A 14,567-nucleotide genomic window follows, 5' to 3' on the forward strand; every position below is an offset into this window, starting at 1 on the left:
TATTCTGACTTAGAACAACCCCCTCTATAGAGTTTCTGAGACTATGAGTCTTTACAAGTGAGGGTAGTCTCATCTTTCTCCCATGGACATATTGGTGGGTGTGAACCACCGACCTTGTGCCTAGCAGACCAAATCCTAGCCTACAGAACCAAGCTATAGGAATACAAAAATATCTATCAAGCAACAAATTAAAATTAAGAATGTCCAACATCCAACCAAAAATTTTCCTGCAAATAAATAAACATGATAGTATGATCCATAGTAGTGTGAAAAAAATCCATTGAAACAAATTTAGAACCGATACAGATGCTAAAAGTAGACGCATAGTTACTGTAACCATATTATACTGGTTCAAAAGTTAACTAGAGGTATGGAAATATACAAAAGATCCAACTAAAACATAAAAATGCAGTATCTGAACCTAAATGTAAAATATAGTTGATGAGGTTAACAGCAAATTAGACCTTATAGAAGACAAGATTAATGAATTTACCGATAGTAATAGAAACTACTCAAAATGAAACACAGAGGAGGGAAAAGGTGAACAGAGCATCAGTGAGCTTCAAGTGACCTGATATAGGTGTAATCGGAATCCCCCAAGAAGTGAGAAAATAGGAAGGAGGCAGGAAAAAAATATCTCAGAAATAATAGCTGAAAATCTTCCCTATGTAGTGAAGACCATAAAACCACAGATCCATTCAAGTTTTCAAGGAGTCCCCCAAACTAGAAACATGAAGAAAACTATAGCAAGGCATCATAATTCATTTGTTCATCATCAGTAGTAAAGAGCACATCTTTAAAAAGGCAGAGGAAAAAGAAATGTTTTATGTCCAAGGATAAGGATAACAGTATATTTCTTGCAAGCAACAATGCCAGTGAAAAGACCATGGGACTACATCTATTAAGTGCTGAGAGAAACAACTGAACATGGCAGGACCAATGATGTACTAAGTTGGTGTAGCAGATACAACCTGCCTCCCAAAAATAAGCATCCAGGTCACCAAGCACATTTACAGCAGTTGTAAAACTGGAACCAGCATGGTTAATTGCCTGAGGAGTCCAGTCAGAGAGAAATTGTTGAATAAAACCCTCAGTTGAATTGGCACAACATAATCAGAGCTACAGTAGCTCAGAACATGCTGCCTGAATATTCTTTTCTTCCAATCCTTTTCATAAGCCTTGAATCAAGGCTAGTGCCACACACAGGGAACCACAGAATTAAGGGATTAAAACCCCTCCCAAAGGAGCATGCAATCACTTCAAATCCTTGCAGTGCTTCTATGGAAGTGATTGGAACTCCCTGGCCTGGTCAAAAACTGCAGCAGCTTTTTTTCCCCTTTTGCATTGTTCCCATCAGGGGTGAATAATGTTCTTAAATAATAAGCACTTGATGTTTAAATCCATAAATCTGGCATTTTCTTTCATCAAATGAATACTTTTTAATCTCCAACTGTGAGCCAGAAACTGGAAGACAATTAAGATAAGGAAATAAATATGACTTGGTTTCTTCCCTTAGGTACCTTATTGCATCTAAACATGTAGACCAAGAAGTGAGAAAATAATGGTAAAAGCTAAGACAGAAATATGTACATGGCCCAGGGGAACTTTAGGGGTGATTTGTATGGGAAAGGGGGTGAGGGATAAGGAAACACACCTCCAGTAACACCCATTGAAACCTTAGATTCAATCATTGGGAGTTCATTTAAAGACAGCAGCAAAATTATTATTTCAGGTAATGCTGATTACTATAACTGAGACCCCAAATATTCAAGGGCTCAAATAAAATACAAGTTTATTTCTCCTAATAAAACAGTTAACAACTCACTACCTGAGAATCCAAATCAAACAAGGCTGCCTACGCTGAAAGGGTTCAAAAGTTACTGAATTCACTTTTCCACCATTCCCTAATGCATACCATGAGTATTTCACTGGACACCAACTTGTACACAGGTAGCTTGATTTCTTGGTTTTCTGTTCATTCATTTTAATACCTCAATCTTCATTTTGCCTGATGCAGAAAAAAGAAAACCAGCAAATACACTATTTCTAGGTGAACTTCATCAAATTCAGTTGTTTCCCAATTACTGAATACTCCCCTTTCCACTAAAATTGGCACTAAGAACCCCAATCCATCTTCCTGGTGTCTCTCTGCAGAAGGGATAGAGCTAGGGGATCCCTTTCTCCCTGGAATCATCTCTATCCGTCTGCCCTTTGTACAAGACACACCTTGTTCATCCTGTAGTGTTCTCAGCAGGCTCCATGTGACTGGAGACTGGACCATCTGCAGGTACTCGCTTGGCTCATGCTTGCATTGTGGGAGCCTCAGGAGCTTTCCTGAGATGCAGCCACTTTCTCTCCTTCATGCAACCAGACATGGTACTGATGGATACCCCACATCTTAGCCAGAAAACCACTCTGCTGCAGCCTTCCGTCCTTTCTTAGCCCTTCCTCTTCCACTCACATGTAGCCCATCCTGTGCACCCAAGACCCCAGAGCCACTTAATGAGCTTCCCATACCACTCAATGGTTCCAGGAACCCTCTCCCCTGTCTGGCAGGGAGCCCTGTTGACCCGTGATGCCACAAGACTCGTTGATGCTGGCTCAGCCTTTGATATATTATACAAAAGGCAGCTGAGGTTCTCTTGACTCTCCAATGTTCTATCTCCAGGGAAAACTTTATCACAAGCCCCTTCACACATACAAGGCACTTATCCAGGGGCAGTCCCAGTTCTGAACCCCACAATGCGTTTTGCATCTCTTGCTTCTTTGCTAAACTCTGCCTTCTATTCCCACCTTGGAGGCTCAGTGTGTACTCTCAGGCAAGGGGAAATATTTTCCTGCCTATTCTTATCCCCTTTCAAACAGATTCCATCTTTCTCCTGTCTGCTGCCATGTCCTCGGTCCATTGACAACCCCTAGCCATGCCCAGGTAGAGGGGTGAACAAGCAGGAGAAGAGTAAAAGTAGTTAATATCTCTAAATGTTGTCCCATCACCTGCAAATAGACTGGGTCTTGATGTAACAAGACTTTTCTCTGCATCATTACAGAAATATGAGTCTTCTTGTATCAGGCATATCAAATCCTAACATGTTCTTCTTAGGGTTCGGAATTGAAATGGCCTATTGTTATTCCACAAACAGCACTTGAAACATCAGAGAAATGCCAAATGGCTTACTTTAAGACCAAAATAATAAAATGAATGATTAGACCAATGTTTATTGCTTACTTTGCAAAGGATTATATCAACTATGAGTATCAAACCAAAAACCTAAAACCATCAAATCAATTCAGAATTACAGTGACCCTGTAGGACTGGTGTAGTACTGTTGGATAAGCACTGGACTGTTAACCACAAGGGCGGTGGTTCAAACCCACCAGCTGTTCTTTGGAAGCCCTATACAGGGTCGCTGTGAGTCAGAACCAACTTAATGGCACATCACAAGCACAGCAACAAAACAGGCTAGGACTGCTCCACAGGGTTTCCGAGGCTGTACATCTTTATGGAAACATACTGCTTCATCTCTCCCCGACAGAGCAGCTGTTGACCTTTCAATTAGCAGACCAACACTTAACCCACTGTACCACTAGGGCTCCTTAGCTCTGAGTACAGATGCTTATGCATACATCTTTGTGAGATGGAAGGGACTAGGAGAGCATTTTTAGGCTGTGTGACCTCACTGTGAACATTTGGGTTTAGATTTTGAGTGTACCTGTGAACTCATCTCCATTTCCCAAATACCTTAGTCCTTATCATACCCTTTTCTCCCTAAACATCATCTGTCTCTTAGACATCATCTGTCTTTTAACTCCTTACTTCTTTTGCTCCACTTGGGTAATAACATGACCCACTCCAAATCTAGTAGGTTGTTCCAGTAAAAAACACATCGGTGTACAGGTAAAAAGTAACCTTTGGAAACTTGCAACACCTCTTGAATGAAATGTAAATGATTTATGTTGAGTTGTAGTAAACCACAGTCATACCTGGAACATTTAGCGTAGTGGTTACGAATCGGGCTGCGAACCTTAAGGTCAGCAGTTCGAAACTACCAGCCGCTCCGCGGGAGAAAGATGAGGCTTTCTACTCCCGTAAAGATTTACACCCTTGGAAACCCTGTACAGGGTCGCTATGGGTCGGAACCGACTCGATGGCACTTAACAACAACAGAGAGCCACACATTTACATGTACTATACACCAATCATTTAAGTATCAAATCCACTGTCAGATTATTCCCTTTAACAGAGGGAGAATAGATAGTTAACTGTGGACAATTTTCTTTTATCAAAACATGTGAATCTGTAACTTATGCACATGGTTGGCCATTTGTTGTTGTTATCAAGTGCCTTTGAGTCCGTTTGGCTCATAGGGTATCTGAAGAGCAACTGGTAGCTTTGAACCACCGGCCTTACAGTTCAGACTGACCTTATGGTCCAGTGCTTATCCGATAGCACCACACCAGAAATCCAACACATAACCATTTATGGTTATTCTCAAGTCATTTTCCAGCAGTGTCTCATTAATCTCCAAACACTGAATCCTCTTTCCATCCAACATGACAGTATATGTAGCTGGGATTCTAAGAAGGACGACCAAAGTCTTACCCTTTCCTTCATGGTTTATTCAGATGTTACCAGGTTTTCTTATAAGTCTGGAAGGAGGGAGGGAGAGGGACAGGTGATGTCTAGAAGAAGTTGAAGGCAGAGGAGCACAGAATGTCAACAATGAAAAGTTTCGTCACCATCTCTATGTTTGTTTCCTTTGTATGAAATGAGAATAATACTGAGCTTCCAGAGATTTGTCAACATCAAAGAAGTTACAGACTAGAAGCTGGAAGCAGGGTTCTAGAAAGATGAGTGGTTGCAGGGAGAGGGTCATCATCAAGACTTATATGTCAGTGTGCCTAAGTTTCCAGGAATACTCCCCAAAGCCCTTCAGAAGGTCAAGGCTACCTCCCCACTGTTGAGATATACTGTTGAGATCATCATGCAATGTGTAAACGTGGACCCCACACTCTTGTCTTTTCTAGGTTCCATTCTTAATTTTAGGGAAGGTCCTAACAATGCAAGGGCTGGATAAGCTCAAGGCTCCATTCTTACCTGGGGAGGGGGGTGTGGGGCTGGGGGGAACCATTGCTCACAGCTATCCAGAGCAATGATGGATGCTGGCATTGGTATGGGGAGGGAAACACCTTCTTTCTCCGGTAGCGATGGCATATCCAGACATCTGTACTCCCGTAAGCAATGCCTAAAGCTCCAATGTTTGTCTTTGCTCCCTGACTCCAGTGATCCCTTCTTGAGTTCTAGCTGTTTCCCCACCACCTTAGGCTGTCTGGGGCTTGAGACACTAAAATGGGGTAGGAGAAAGTGTTTGGTGTGAGTTGATGGTGATAAGAAGCTATATGAATGTGACTTCTGATGTAGGATGGGATGAAGATATTTGTTTTTTTCATCTCATATTTCATGCAGGGCTGGGCTGAGGATGTGGCAGGCATGGCGTATGCCCTACAGTCACTGCCAGAGGGGGCTCCCTGCCTGCCACAGGTGAGAGCCAGCTCTGGGATGCCTGCCCTATGGGAAGGGGAGGTGGAGATGGCCAGTGGGGAGGCTGGGGAGGGTTCTGCACCACCCAAGCTGGTCCCCAAGAGGACCTTGCTACAGACCCCAAAACTCATATTTCCTGAGTGTCATTTACTTAGATCCTAAATGACACTGCCGTAGATGAAGCCCTTATGTGCACTGAATTTTATTCAGCACGCTTTTCTCTGGAACACTATGTTAGGGGATAAAATGTATATGAAAACATGGCCTGCCTGCATTCCCGTGAATGAAGCTGAATGTTTCACCATCCTGATACTGCAAGTACATTACTGTATGAAGCAACTAGTGGTGCTCCATTAGGGTTTCCTGGGTGGTGCAAAGGCTTAAGCACTTGGCTACTAGCCCAAAGTTTGGCTGTTTGAATCCACTCAGAAGCACCTCAGAGGAAAGGTCTGACAGCCGACTTCCAAAAGATCACAGTCATTGGAAATTTTCGGGAGCATAATGGTACCTCAACACACACGGGGTCACTGTGAGTCAGAGTCAACTCAATGGCTTGGGGTTTGGGTACTTTTTTATGTGTGTGTGCCATTAAGTTCAACAGTTGTCAACCCAAAATAAATGGGATATATTAGCTGAAGAAATAAGAGAAGGAATTGTGGCTCTGGACATCTGACATCTTTATCTTATTTTTTTTGCAGAAGTTTTTGAAATCTGCGTTCTTGATTTCTCTCACCCCTGCCTTTCTGGCTCCATTCCTCTTTGTTATTCAGCTAATGCCTGAAGTACACACACTCAGTAGGTCTTCTCCATGCCTTGCCTCCAAATCAAAAGTTCTTTAAAAAAAAAAAAAAAAATTCCCACACCCAGCTTTTCCACACTTACTACTTTCCTAGGGCTGTTTAAAAATATTTGTTGTGCCTCTTTGTGTAAACAGCCAATCCTCCCTGCCCTAAATGTCCATATTTTAAAGCACTAAATGTACCAGTCATCTAAATCGCTGTCAAATGGTCCAACTGAAAACACTGGACCAAGAGAAGCTCACTGTGGTGAACAGATCAGCCCTGAAGCCTATATCATATGCAGAAGGCAATAAAAATCAACATAAAGTTAAACATGTTCAATGCATTCCTAACACATTCAACCGATTCTACCACTACCAGCTACCAATTGCCATAAAGTCTTTTCTGACTCATGCGACCCTATGTGTGGCATGTGCTCCTTACGGTTTCCAATGGCTAATTTGTCAGTAGACTGTCTGACCGCTGGGTGCACTCGAACCCTCAACCTTTCAATTAGCAACCAAATGCATTAGTCATTTACACCAATGTAGGATTCATTCTACAAGTAAGTCCTGGTAATCCAACCTTTTTGGCTCCTATAAACAGGAACCTCAATGATAGAACTCCCTGCCTTTGGTCCTAATGCACCTTGCCTCTTTCTGCAGTGGTCAGTGTACATCCGAGCTGCTGTCCGGAAAGAGAAAGGGCTGCCCATCCTCGTGGAGCTGCTGCGAATAGACAATGACCGTGTGGTGTGTGCCGTGGCCACAGCCCTGCGGAACATGGCCTTGGACGTCAGAAATAAGGAACTCATCGGTGAGATTCACACTCGCTTCATCTGTAAATGAAACTCATGTTGCTGTATGTTTGGACCCACATGTGGAAGGGAAATAGTATATTTCCTGCTCTCCTCCTAGTGGGAATCCAATGCGCTGATTTGTGTGTTAAAATTTAGAGAAGTGTTTGTTGATATTACTAATCCTTGCAGATTAAGAACGGTTGTGGTGCTCTTCCCCCGGTCCTCGAGTCCCTGTCAGGCTGTTGACTGCCCACATGGTGAACTGTAGGACATGGATACCATCTCTGCCATTCTCCCTCCCCTTTCTGTTGTCCCATTTTCTGTGGAGGAGACATGCTGTCCTTGTAAGCTGCTTCCCCATGGGTCTCCAACTCATGGTGACCCCATGCACAATGGAACGAAATGCTGCGCAGCCCTATACCATATCCAAGATTGGTTGCAGATCAGATCATTGTATTCCACAGGGTGTTTTCATTGGCTGATTTCCAGAGGGATATCACCAGGTCTTTCTTCCTAGTGTATCTGAGTCTACAAACTCTGTTAAAACAGGTTCAATATCATTGTAGTATGTAAGCCTCCATTAAGAGACAAGTGTGAGTTGTGCATGAAGTACACTAGACTGGGACTGAACCTGGGTCTGCAGCATGGAAGGCAAGCATTCTACCACTGATCCAAGTCTGTTGTTGTGGTTAAGTACCATCGAGTTGGTTTACTGGCTCTTTAATTCCATTGATTTCTTTCCAACGTTATCTCCCTTTAATTTGATATTGAAGAAATTACAGAAATCCTTTTACTAAGGAAACAGTAAAGATAAATGCGTTAGTTTATTCTTTCAAAAGATATTTACTCCTGCCACAACTGTAAAGGTAGAAGTTTTGTAACATAAAGGGGAGAGTAGTTAATCTTGTAGTCCAGGAACAGAAGACTCTAGTACCATCAAGGGAGAGGAGCATGAGCGGAATGCAGGACTCTATCCAGAGAAGCAGTGAAACCAGAAATGGAGGAAGAGATGAGGACCTGGAGAAATAGAGCAGCTAAGGACTCTAGACTCATGGAAAGAGAGGGACTGAGAACTGGCGGCCAGGAGGCAGGCTTGCAGAATGTGCCCTTAGGTTGTTTAAATGATTGTATATTCCTGAGTGGTTTTGTGTGCATCCCAAAAAAATAAAAATAAGCAAAAACAAAAACTAGGGGCAATAGAAGTAAATACTGCTGAGTGGTAATGCATGGAAGGCATTGTAATCATTGCAATGAAATGATGAGTGTAAAATTGGAAAAAAAAAAAAAAGATATTTACTCATCATCACCTACTTCATTCTAAAGACCCCCAATGGCACTTGGCTACCAGTTGAAAGGCTGGTGGTTCAAAACCGCCAGCCGTTTCATGTGAGAAAGATAAGGCAGTCTGCTCCCATAAAGATGGCAGTCGGGGAACCACAGTTCAGTGGGGCAGCTCTCTCCTCCATGCTATAGGCTCTGTTCATGTCAGTGACATGTGTTTATTGATGGTGGTTTCCTGTGCTCCAGCAGGCCTGCATCACATCAATGAGCAAACCAGACAGAAAGCTTCCTCAGTGGAGTTCCCTTTCAAGAGAGAGAGAACCTATGATAAGCATCCATGGTTCCTAGGGTATCTTAGAAAATCTCCATGCGGAGAATGTCGCTGGGTAAGGAGAGGGTTGGTGGGGAATGGGGTTGTCAATTTAAAGGGTGCTCACGATAGCTTTGGGGTAGGTAGTCTTTGAGCAAAGACTTCAGGAGGGGAGGCAGTGTGCTGGGTGGAAAGTGGGGGTAGGGCACACTAAGCTGTAGGTGGTCCGCTGGAGTAGATGCTGGGAGTGGAAGGCTAATGTGCCTGGTGCAGAGTAAATTGGGGGACCTTCTGGTACTTCCTTTATAAATGGGAAGGTGCCCAAGCTAGGGCTCATCGACACCTCCAAGTCCCTGACTTCCAGGGAGATGCACATGGCTCCCAGCAGGATGTCCTAACTGGTAGATGATGATTCTGGTCAGGTGCAATGAGGTCTGAAACCCTGGCTGATGGTAACAGGTGTTAATGGATGGCAGCTGGAGGCCAGGTAGCAGGCAACTGGGCTGTCCACATTGGCAAAGGTCCAAGGAGATCTGCAGCCTCAGAGGGAGCTGAGCTGAGAGGAGACACAGGGGCAGGATACCATTCATGGGTGCATTTGCATGCCCTGCATTGGTCCACATTTCATACTGAAACCTTTCATAGTTTTCGGAATCCTGATGTGCTGTAGGATAAGCAATGGACCACAAGCTCGGTTTGAACTGGTGCTTCAAACCCACGAGTCGCTCCTCAAAAACCCTATGCAGGGTCTCTATGAGTTGGCATTTAACAACCACAGCAAGGTCTGTTTCAGCTTCCCAGTTCCTACGTATTGTATTCTACGTCCTCTGTGATCTAGAAACCAGCGGCTATCTCTCCTACCATTTCGCAATGTCCATCTTACCATTCAATACACCTGCCATTGATGTATTCACAGACAAATTAGACTTCAAATCTCTGTATACTCCTTTCACTTAGCTGTTGTATTTCCAGTACATTGAAAGGTATGACGTTGACTCCTGATTAGATGGTTATGCTTTCATTTGAGCTGAATTTTGGGATTGTTTGTAAATTTTGTGTGTTTCAGTAGGGCTACTAGCTCAAAAGGTCAAGATCCCGTCTGCATATTTGCTTTCAGTTTCTTCCTGCATTTATTTCACACAAGCCATTTTTGGGACTTCCAATAAAACCCTATCCTTCTTCCATACGATGGAAGAAAAATCAATAGCTAATCAGTCTCCTGCCTGGGTACTAGCAACGAGACATTGTGCACTTCTGTGGTTTACTTCTTTGGGTGGATTGAAATATAACAAACTAGTGAACTATTGATTGGTTGTGTGGCTTCTAGGCATCCCTTCTTTCTCAGAAGTTGGTTATCTAGGACTATGTGTCAGGGAAGAACATTTGGAGTTCCATCCTGCCATGTTAAATTAAGCTTTACTATCTAACATCACCAGGCCACCATTAAAAACAGAAGTGAAAAATATCTAAATTGTGGGCATAAATCTTCTTATTTTTTTGAAGGAGAAAAGCAGAATGTAAGGAAGGCAGCATTTCATTTTATTTAGGATAAAGGAGATAGCACTGTTGCTCAGCCCTTGCCTTTGCCTCTTATATCCGAGTACTGATTTGTAAAGGAAAATGTTATACAGATCTTGATCAATGGAACTGAAAGCTGCAACAACAGTGAACCAAGAATGAAACCATTTGTGGAAGGTATCGTGGTGTGTCAGTTTGGCTGGGCCACAGTTCTGGGGGATTAGCAGTTCAGATGCACTTATCCCCCGTGATGAGATCTGATATAATACCATCTACCTCATCATGTGATCTGAGGTAATCATCTATGATCTTAGGTAATGATCCCACGTGTTGTAAATCCTCACTTCTGTCATGTTGTTGTTAAGTGTCATCAAGTCGGTTTCAACTCGTTGTGACCATATATAGGGTTTCCAAGGAGCAGCTGGTGGGTTTGAACTGCCAACATCGTGGCTCAAAGCCAAGTTCTGACCCTACAGAGCCACACCCCGAGTCTGTGATGCTAATGAGGTCTAGTGTGGTCTACGGGATTAGATTGTATCTTGAGTCAATTTCTTGTGAGGTATATAAGGAGAGACAGGTGAGCAGAGAATGAGGGACCCAATACCGCCAAGCAAGAAGAGCCAGGAGTGGAGTGTGTAGCTTGGATCTAGAGTCCCTGCACTGTGGCACTCCTAAATCCAGAGGAAGATTGATTCCAAGATCCAGGGAGATCTCTAAGGAATGTTGGACCTACCAGTGCTAAAATGAGACAAGAACCTTTCTACAGACCCAGTACTCTGAATTCAGATTTCTAGCTTTTTATTCTTAGCAAATAATTTGAGAAGCTGGATTATATGTGATACCAGAATTGGAAGAAGACTCAACCTGCGATATGCAGATGATACAACCTAGCTTGCTGAAAGTGAAAAGGACTGAAAATACTGATGAAGATCAAAGAACACAGCCCTCAGTATGGGTTGCATTTCAATGTAAAGAAAACAAAAATCTTCACCAATGGACCAATAAATAACATCAAGATAAATGGAAATAATATTGAAGTTGTCAAAGACTTCATTTTGCTCAGAACAACCACCAGTACTCGTGGAAGCAGCAGTCAAGAAATGAAACGATGTACTGTGTTCGTCAAATCTGCTGCACAAGATCTCTTTAAAGTGTTGAGGAGCAAAGATGTCAGTTTGAGGATTAAGGTCAATTAATACCATTGACCCAAGCCATGGTATGCATGTGAAAGTTGGACAGTGAATAAGTAAGACTGTATAAGAATTGATGAATTGAGTTATGGTGTTGGAGGAGAATATTACAAGTACCACGGACTGTCAAAGGAACAAGCAAATGTTCCTTAGAAGCCAGGATAGTGAGACTTCATCTCTTATATTATCAGGAGGGGCCAGTCCCTGGAGAAGGACATCATGCTTGGCAAAGTGGAGGGTCAAGGAAAAAGAGGAAGATCCTCAACGAGATGGATTGGCCAAGTGTCAGCAGCAATGGTTTCAAGTGTTGCAATAATTGTGAGTTGGCATAGGACCGCGCAGTGTTTTATGCTGTTGTGCATAAGTTTGCTGTGAGTTGGTACTGACTCAACAGCACCTAACAACAACAACACTCTTTTAAATGGTGAGAGAATACATTTCAATTTATGAGAGCCATCTACTTGTGGTATTTCTGTTATAACTGCAGTAGAGAACGAAGACAACATTCAACCTGGACCTGTTCTCGCTACTATCAACTCTCCCTTAAAGTGTTGGTGATCTCCTATGTTTTCTTGTCTGTAGAATTGACCTGTTTTCTGAAGACTCTCCAATAGATGTCTCTGGCATGAACTTCAGGTCATTGTGTCCTACTCTCTGTTGAGCATGTCTTCTTGGTATCTAAGGTCATCTCAAGCATAACTGAATTCCTTATTTCCCCCCAAACCTGAGCCTTCCAAAGTCATCTTCATGACAGTTAATAGCAATATGTCCTTGCTGTGGTCCAGGATAAACACTTCAGTTCTTCCTTGGTTCTTCACCCTCATTCTCAGTCCATCCATGAGTCTGCTCCTCCTTTCAGACTGTCCCAGAACAAGACTCTTCTCATCATCTTCATTGCTGTATCCTTGGATCAGAACGCCCTTTACTTCTCACCTGGGCTAGTATCACAGCTTCCTATCTGTCTCCTCTGCTTCTATCCTCATCCTGCTACAGTCTGCTCCCAATGCAGCATTCAGATGGTCTAGTTAATCCACTACTCAAATAATATCAAAATTCTCCAATGGTTCCTTGTCTTATTTGGAGAAAACTCAGGTCAGCTATGAATATTAAGTAGACCATGGAATACTGGAAAAAGGAGGAAGACCAGACAGATATTCTTTTTTTTTTTTTAAGTCAAGGATTTAATTTTTTTGGATCCACAATCAATGCTCATGGAAGCAGCAGTCAAAATATCAAATGACATATTCCATTGGGCAAATATGCTGCAAAAGACCTCTTTAAAATGTTAAAGATCAAAGATATCTCTTTGAGGACTAAGGTGTGCCTGAGTCAAGTCATGATATTTTCGTTTTTGTTTAGTGCTTTTTTGTGAATTGCATGATAGTTTACATGGGAGAACATTAGCTTCACATTCATCCTATCATATATCGTTTCCTTGCCATGGTTACAATCCCCTACATGCATCATCAACAAACCAAAGGGTATGCCTTGCAAGCCCGCCCCCCTGTCATCAGCACACAGCCCCTCTCCCTCTCTGGGTTCAAAGTCCCTAGCCACTCCATCTCTCCATGTCTTCGACTCTGCCTCCATCTTTGGCATCACTGATTCTCTGGGTAGGGTTTCCGCTTTCTGCTCTTCTTCCTTGATGGTCCCAGGGACCTCTGCAAAGTTAATCACTCCCCTTCTTTTGTCACAAAAGGTCTACCTTTACATTTCCAACCCTTACAATCAGTCCTGATAACAATTATTCACTATTGTATCACAAGAGACCTATCCACATCTCTTTTCTTCATCCCCCTTCTAGACAGATTGGATACTATTCAGTGGAGATTCTACCTTCCTCCACGCCCTCTGGATCTAGGTTCCCTCTTGAAAGCTTGTAAGCCAGTCACTTCTTACCTCTGTAGCCCTCCCCCTTCCCCATTCTGGGTAACCACTGTACAAGTTGCCCATCCCTGTCCACTCCATATACGGAGGGGGTGAGAATGATCCTCACTGTGAAGATTGGTTCCCTCTTTTGAGCTACTGCATCCATAGGTTCATCAAATTGTATCAGATTACTCTTTTTTTTTTTCTCTTCTTTCTTCTTCTAGTTAAGCCCTGATCATCCAGTCATTGAAGCCAGGTCAAGTGGGTATTATATACAAGTGTGGGTGTACTTATGCATGTGCCCTCTCTTCTTATCAGCTGGATGCTTCACTCTCCACTCTAGTCTTCTGTGGCTATGTCACTGATTCTGGGTTCAAGAGTCCCCAGGTCTTGCCACACTGCTGGCCAACCAGGTCTCTTATCGATGACGAATGTGGTCACCAATCAGAGCATGTATTCCCATTGGGTCTTAGTCTTAGAAGGAGGTTTACCCTGAGGGGACCTCCTGGGCGAGCCACTTGTTTGTTCTTGTAGTAATCAGTTGGTCTGCTTATATTGTTTTATATTTTTCCTGTCAGTCTTTCTTTCAAGAAGTATCTTCTATTCTTCTGGCCTCTCCAGGCTGGTCTGCTTGTCCTTTCAAGTGGAAATTTCCCACCTCAGCAGATTCTGGATGTTATTCAGGATTCCACCGATGGTCTTATGTAAGGCAGAGGCTCCGCAGGAAGCCTACTTCACTGGGCATGCCGTAGCCCCATTTTAGGTATTCAATCAGTTATAGGCAGAAGATGGACTTACAAGCTTTCTATGGTGATATATCTGACTATTCCTTTCTATTCCCCTCAAGTGACTATTTTATAATGGTATACCAGGGAAACCAAGATTCAAAAGACAGCCAAGCATCTTAACATTATTTCCGCCCTTTCCCCCATTCCAACCGTGTCTCAGTCCCTGTATCCCAGAGCCCTGTTGTTCCAAGGTTCTGCATACATCATTATTTACCTCTGTCCCACTTCAGCTTCACATTCATCCTGTCATATTTTATTTCATTACAATGATTACAATCTCCTCCATGCATCATCAAATGACCAAAGGATACGCCCCACAGGCCCGCCCCCCCAGCTGTCAGCAAACAGCTCCTCTCCCTCCCTGAGTCCCATGCCCCCAGCCACTCCATCTGTCTCATCATCATCTCTGTCTCTATGCCTGGCTTCACTGCCTCTCTGAGTAGGGTCACACTTTCCGCTCTTCTTGCTTCATGGTCTTAGGGACCTCCGCTCCT

The 14,567-nt window shown here is 43.2% G+C and overlaps 1 protein-coding gene across 1 annotated transcript in view; it reads left to right on the plus strand.

Moving 5' to 3' along the window:
• CTNND2 (catenin (cadherin-associated protein), delta 2) overlaps positions 1-14,567 on the plus strand; it is a 560,917-nt gene that overhangs the window by 402,106 nt on the left and 144,244 nt on the right. The window contains exons 9-10 of the mRNA XM_006876162.1: positions 5,465-5,539; positions 6,984-7,134. Coding sequence (XP_006876224.1) covers positions 5,465-5,539; positions 6,984-7,134 — 226 coding nt within the window. The remainder of the gene's footprint in view (positions 1-5,464; positions 5,540-6,983; positions 7,135-14,567) is intronic.

The sequence above is a fragment of the Chrysochloris asiatica genome, unplaced genomic scaffold (genome assembly GCF_000296735.1).
Source record: "Chrysochloris asiatica unplaced genomic scaffold, ChrAsi1.0 scaffold00358, whole genome shotgun sequence".
NCBI classification, from domain to species: Eukaryota; Metazoa; Chordata; class Mammalia; order Afrosoricida; family Chrysochloridae; genus Chrysochloris; species Chrysochloris asiatica.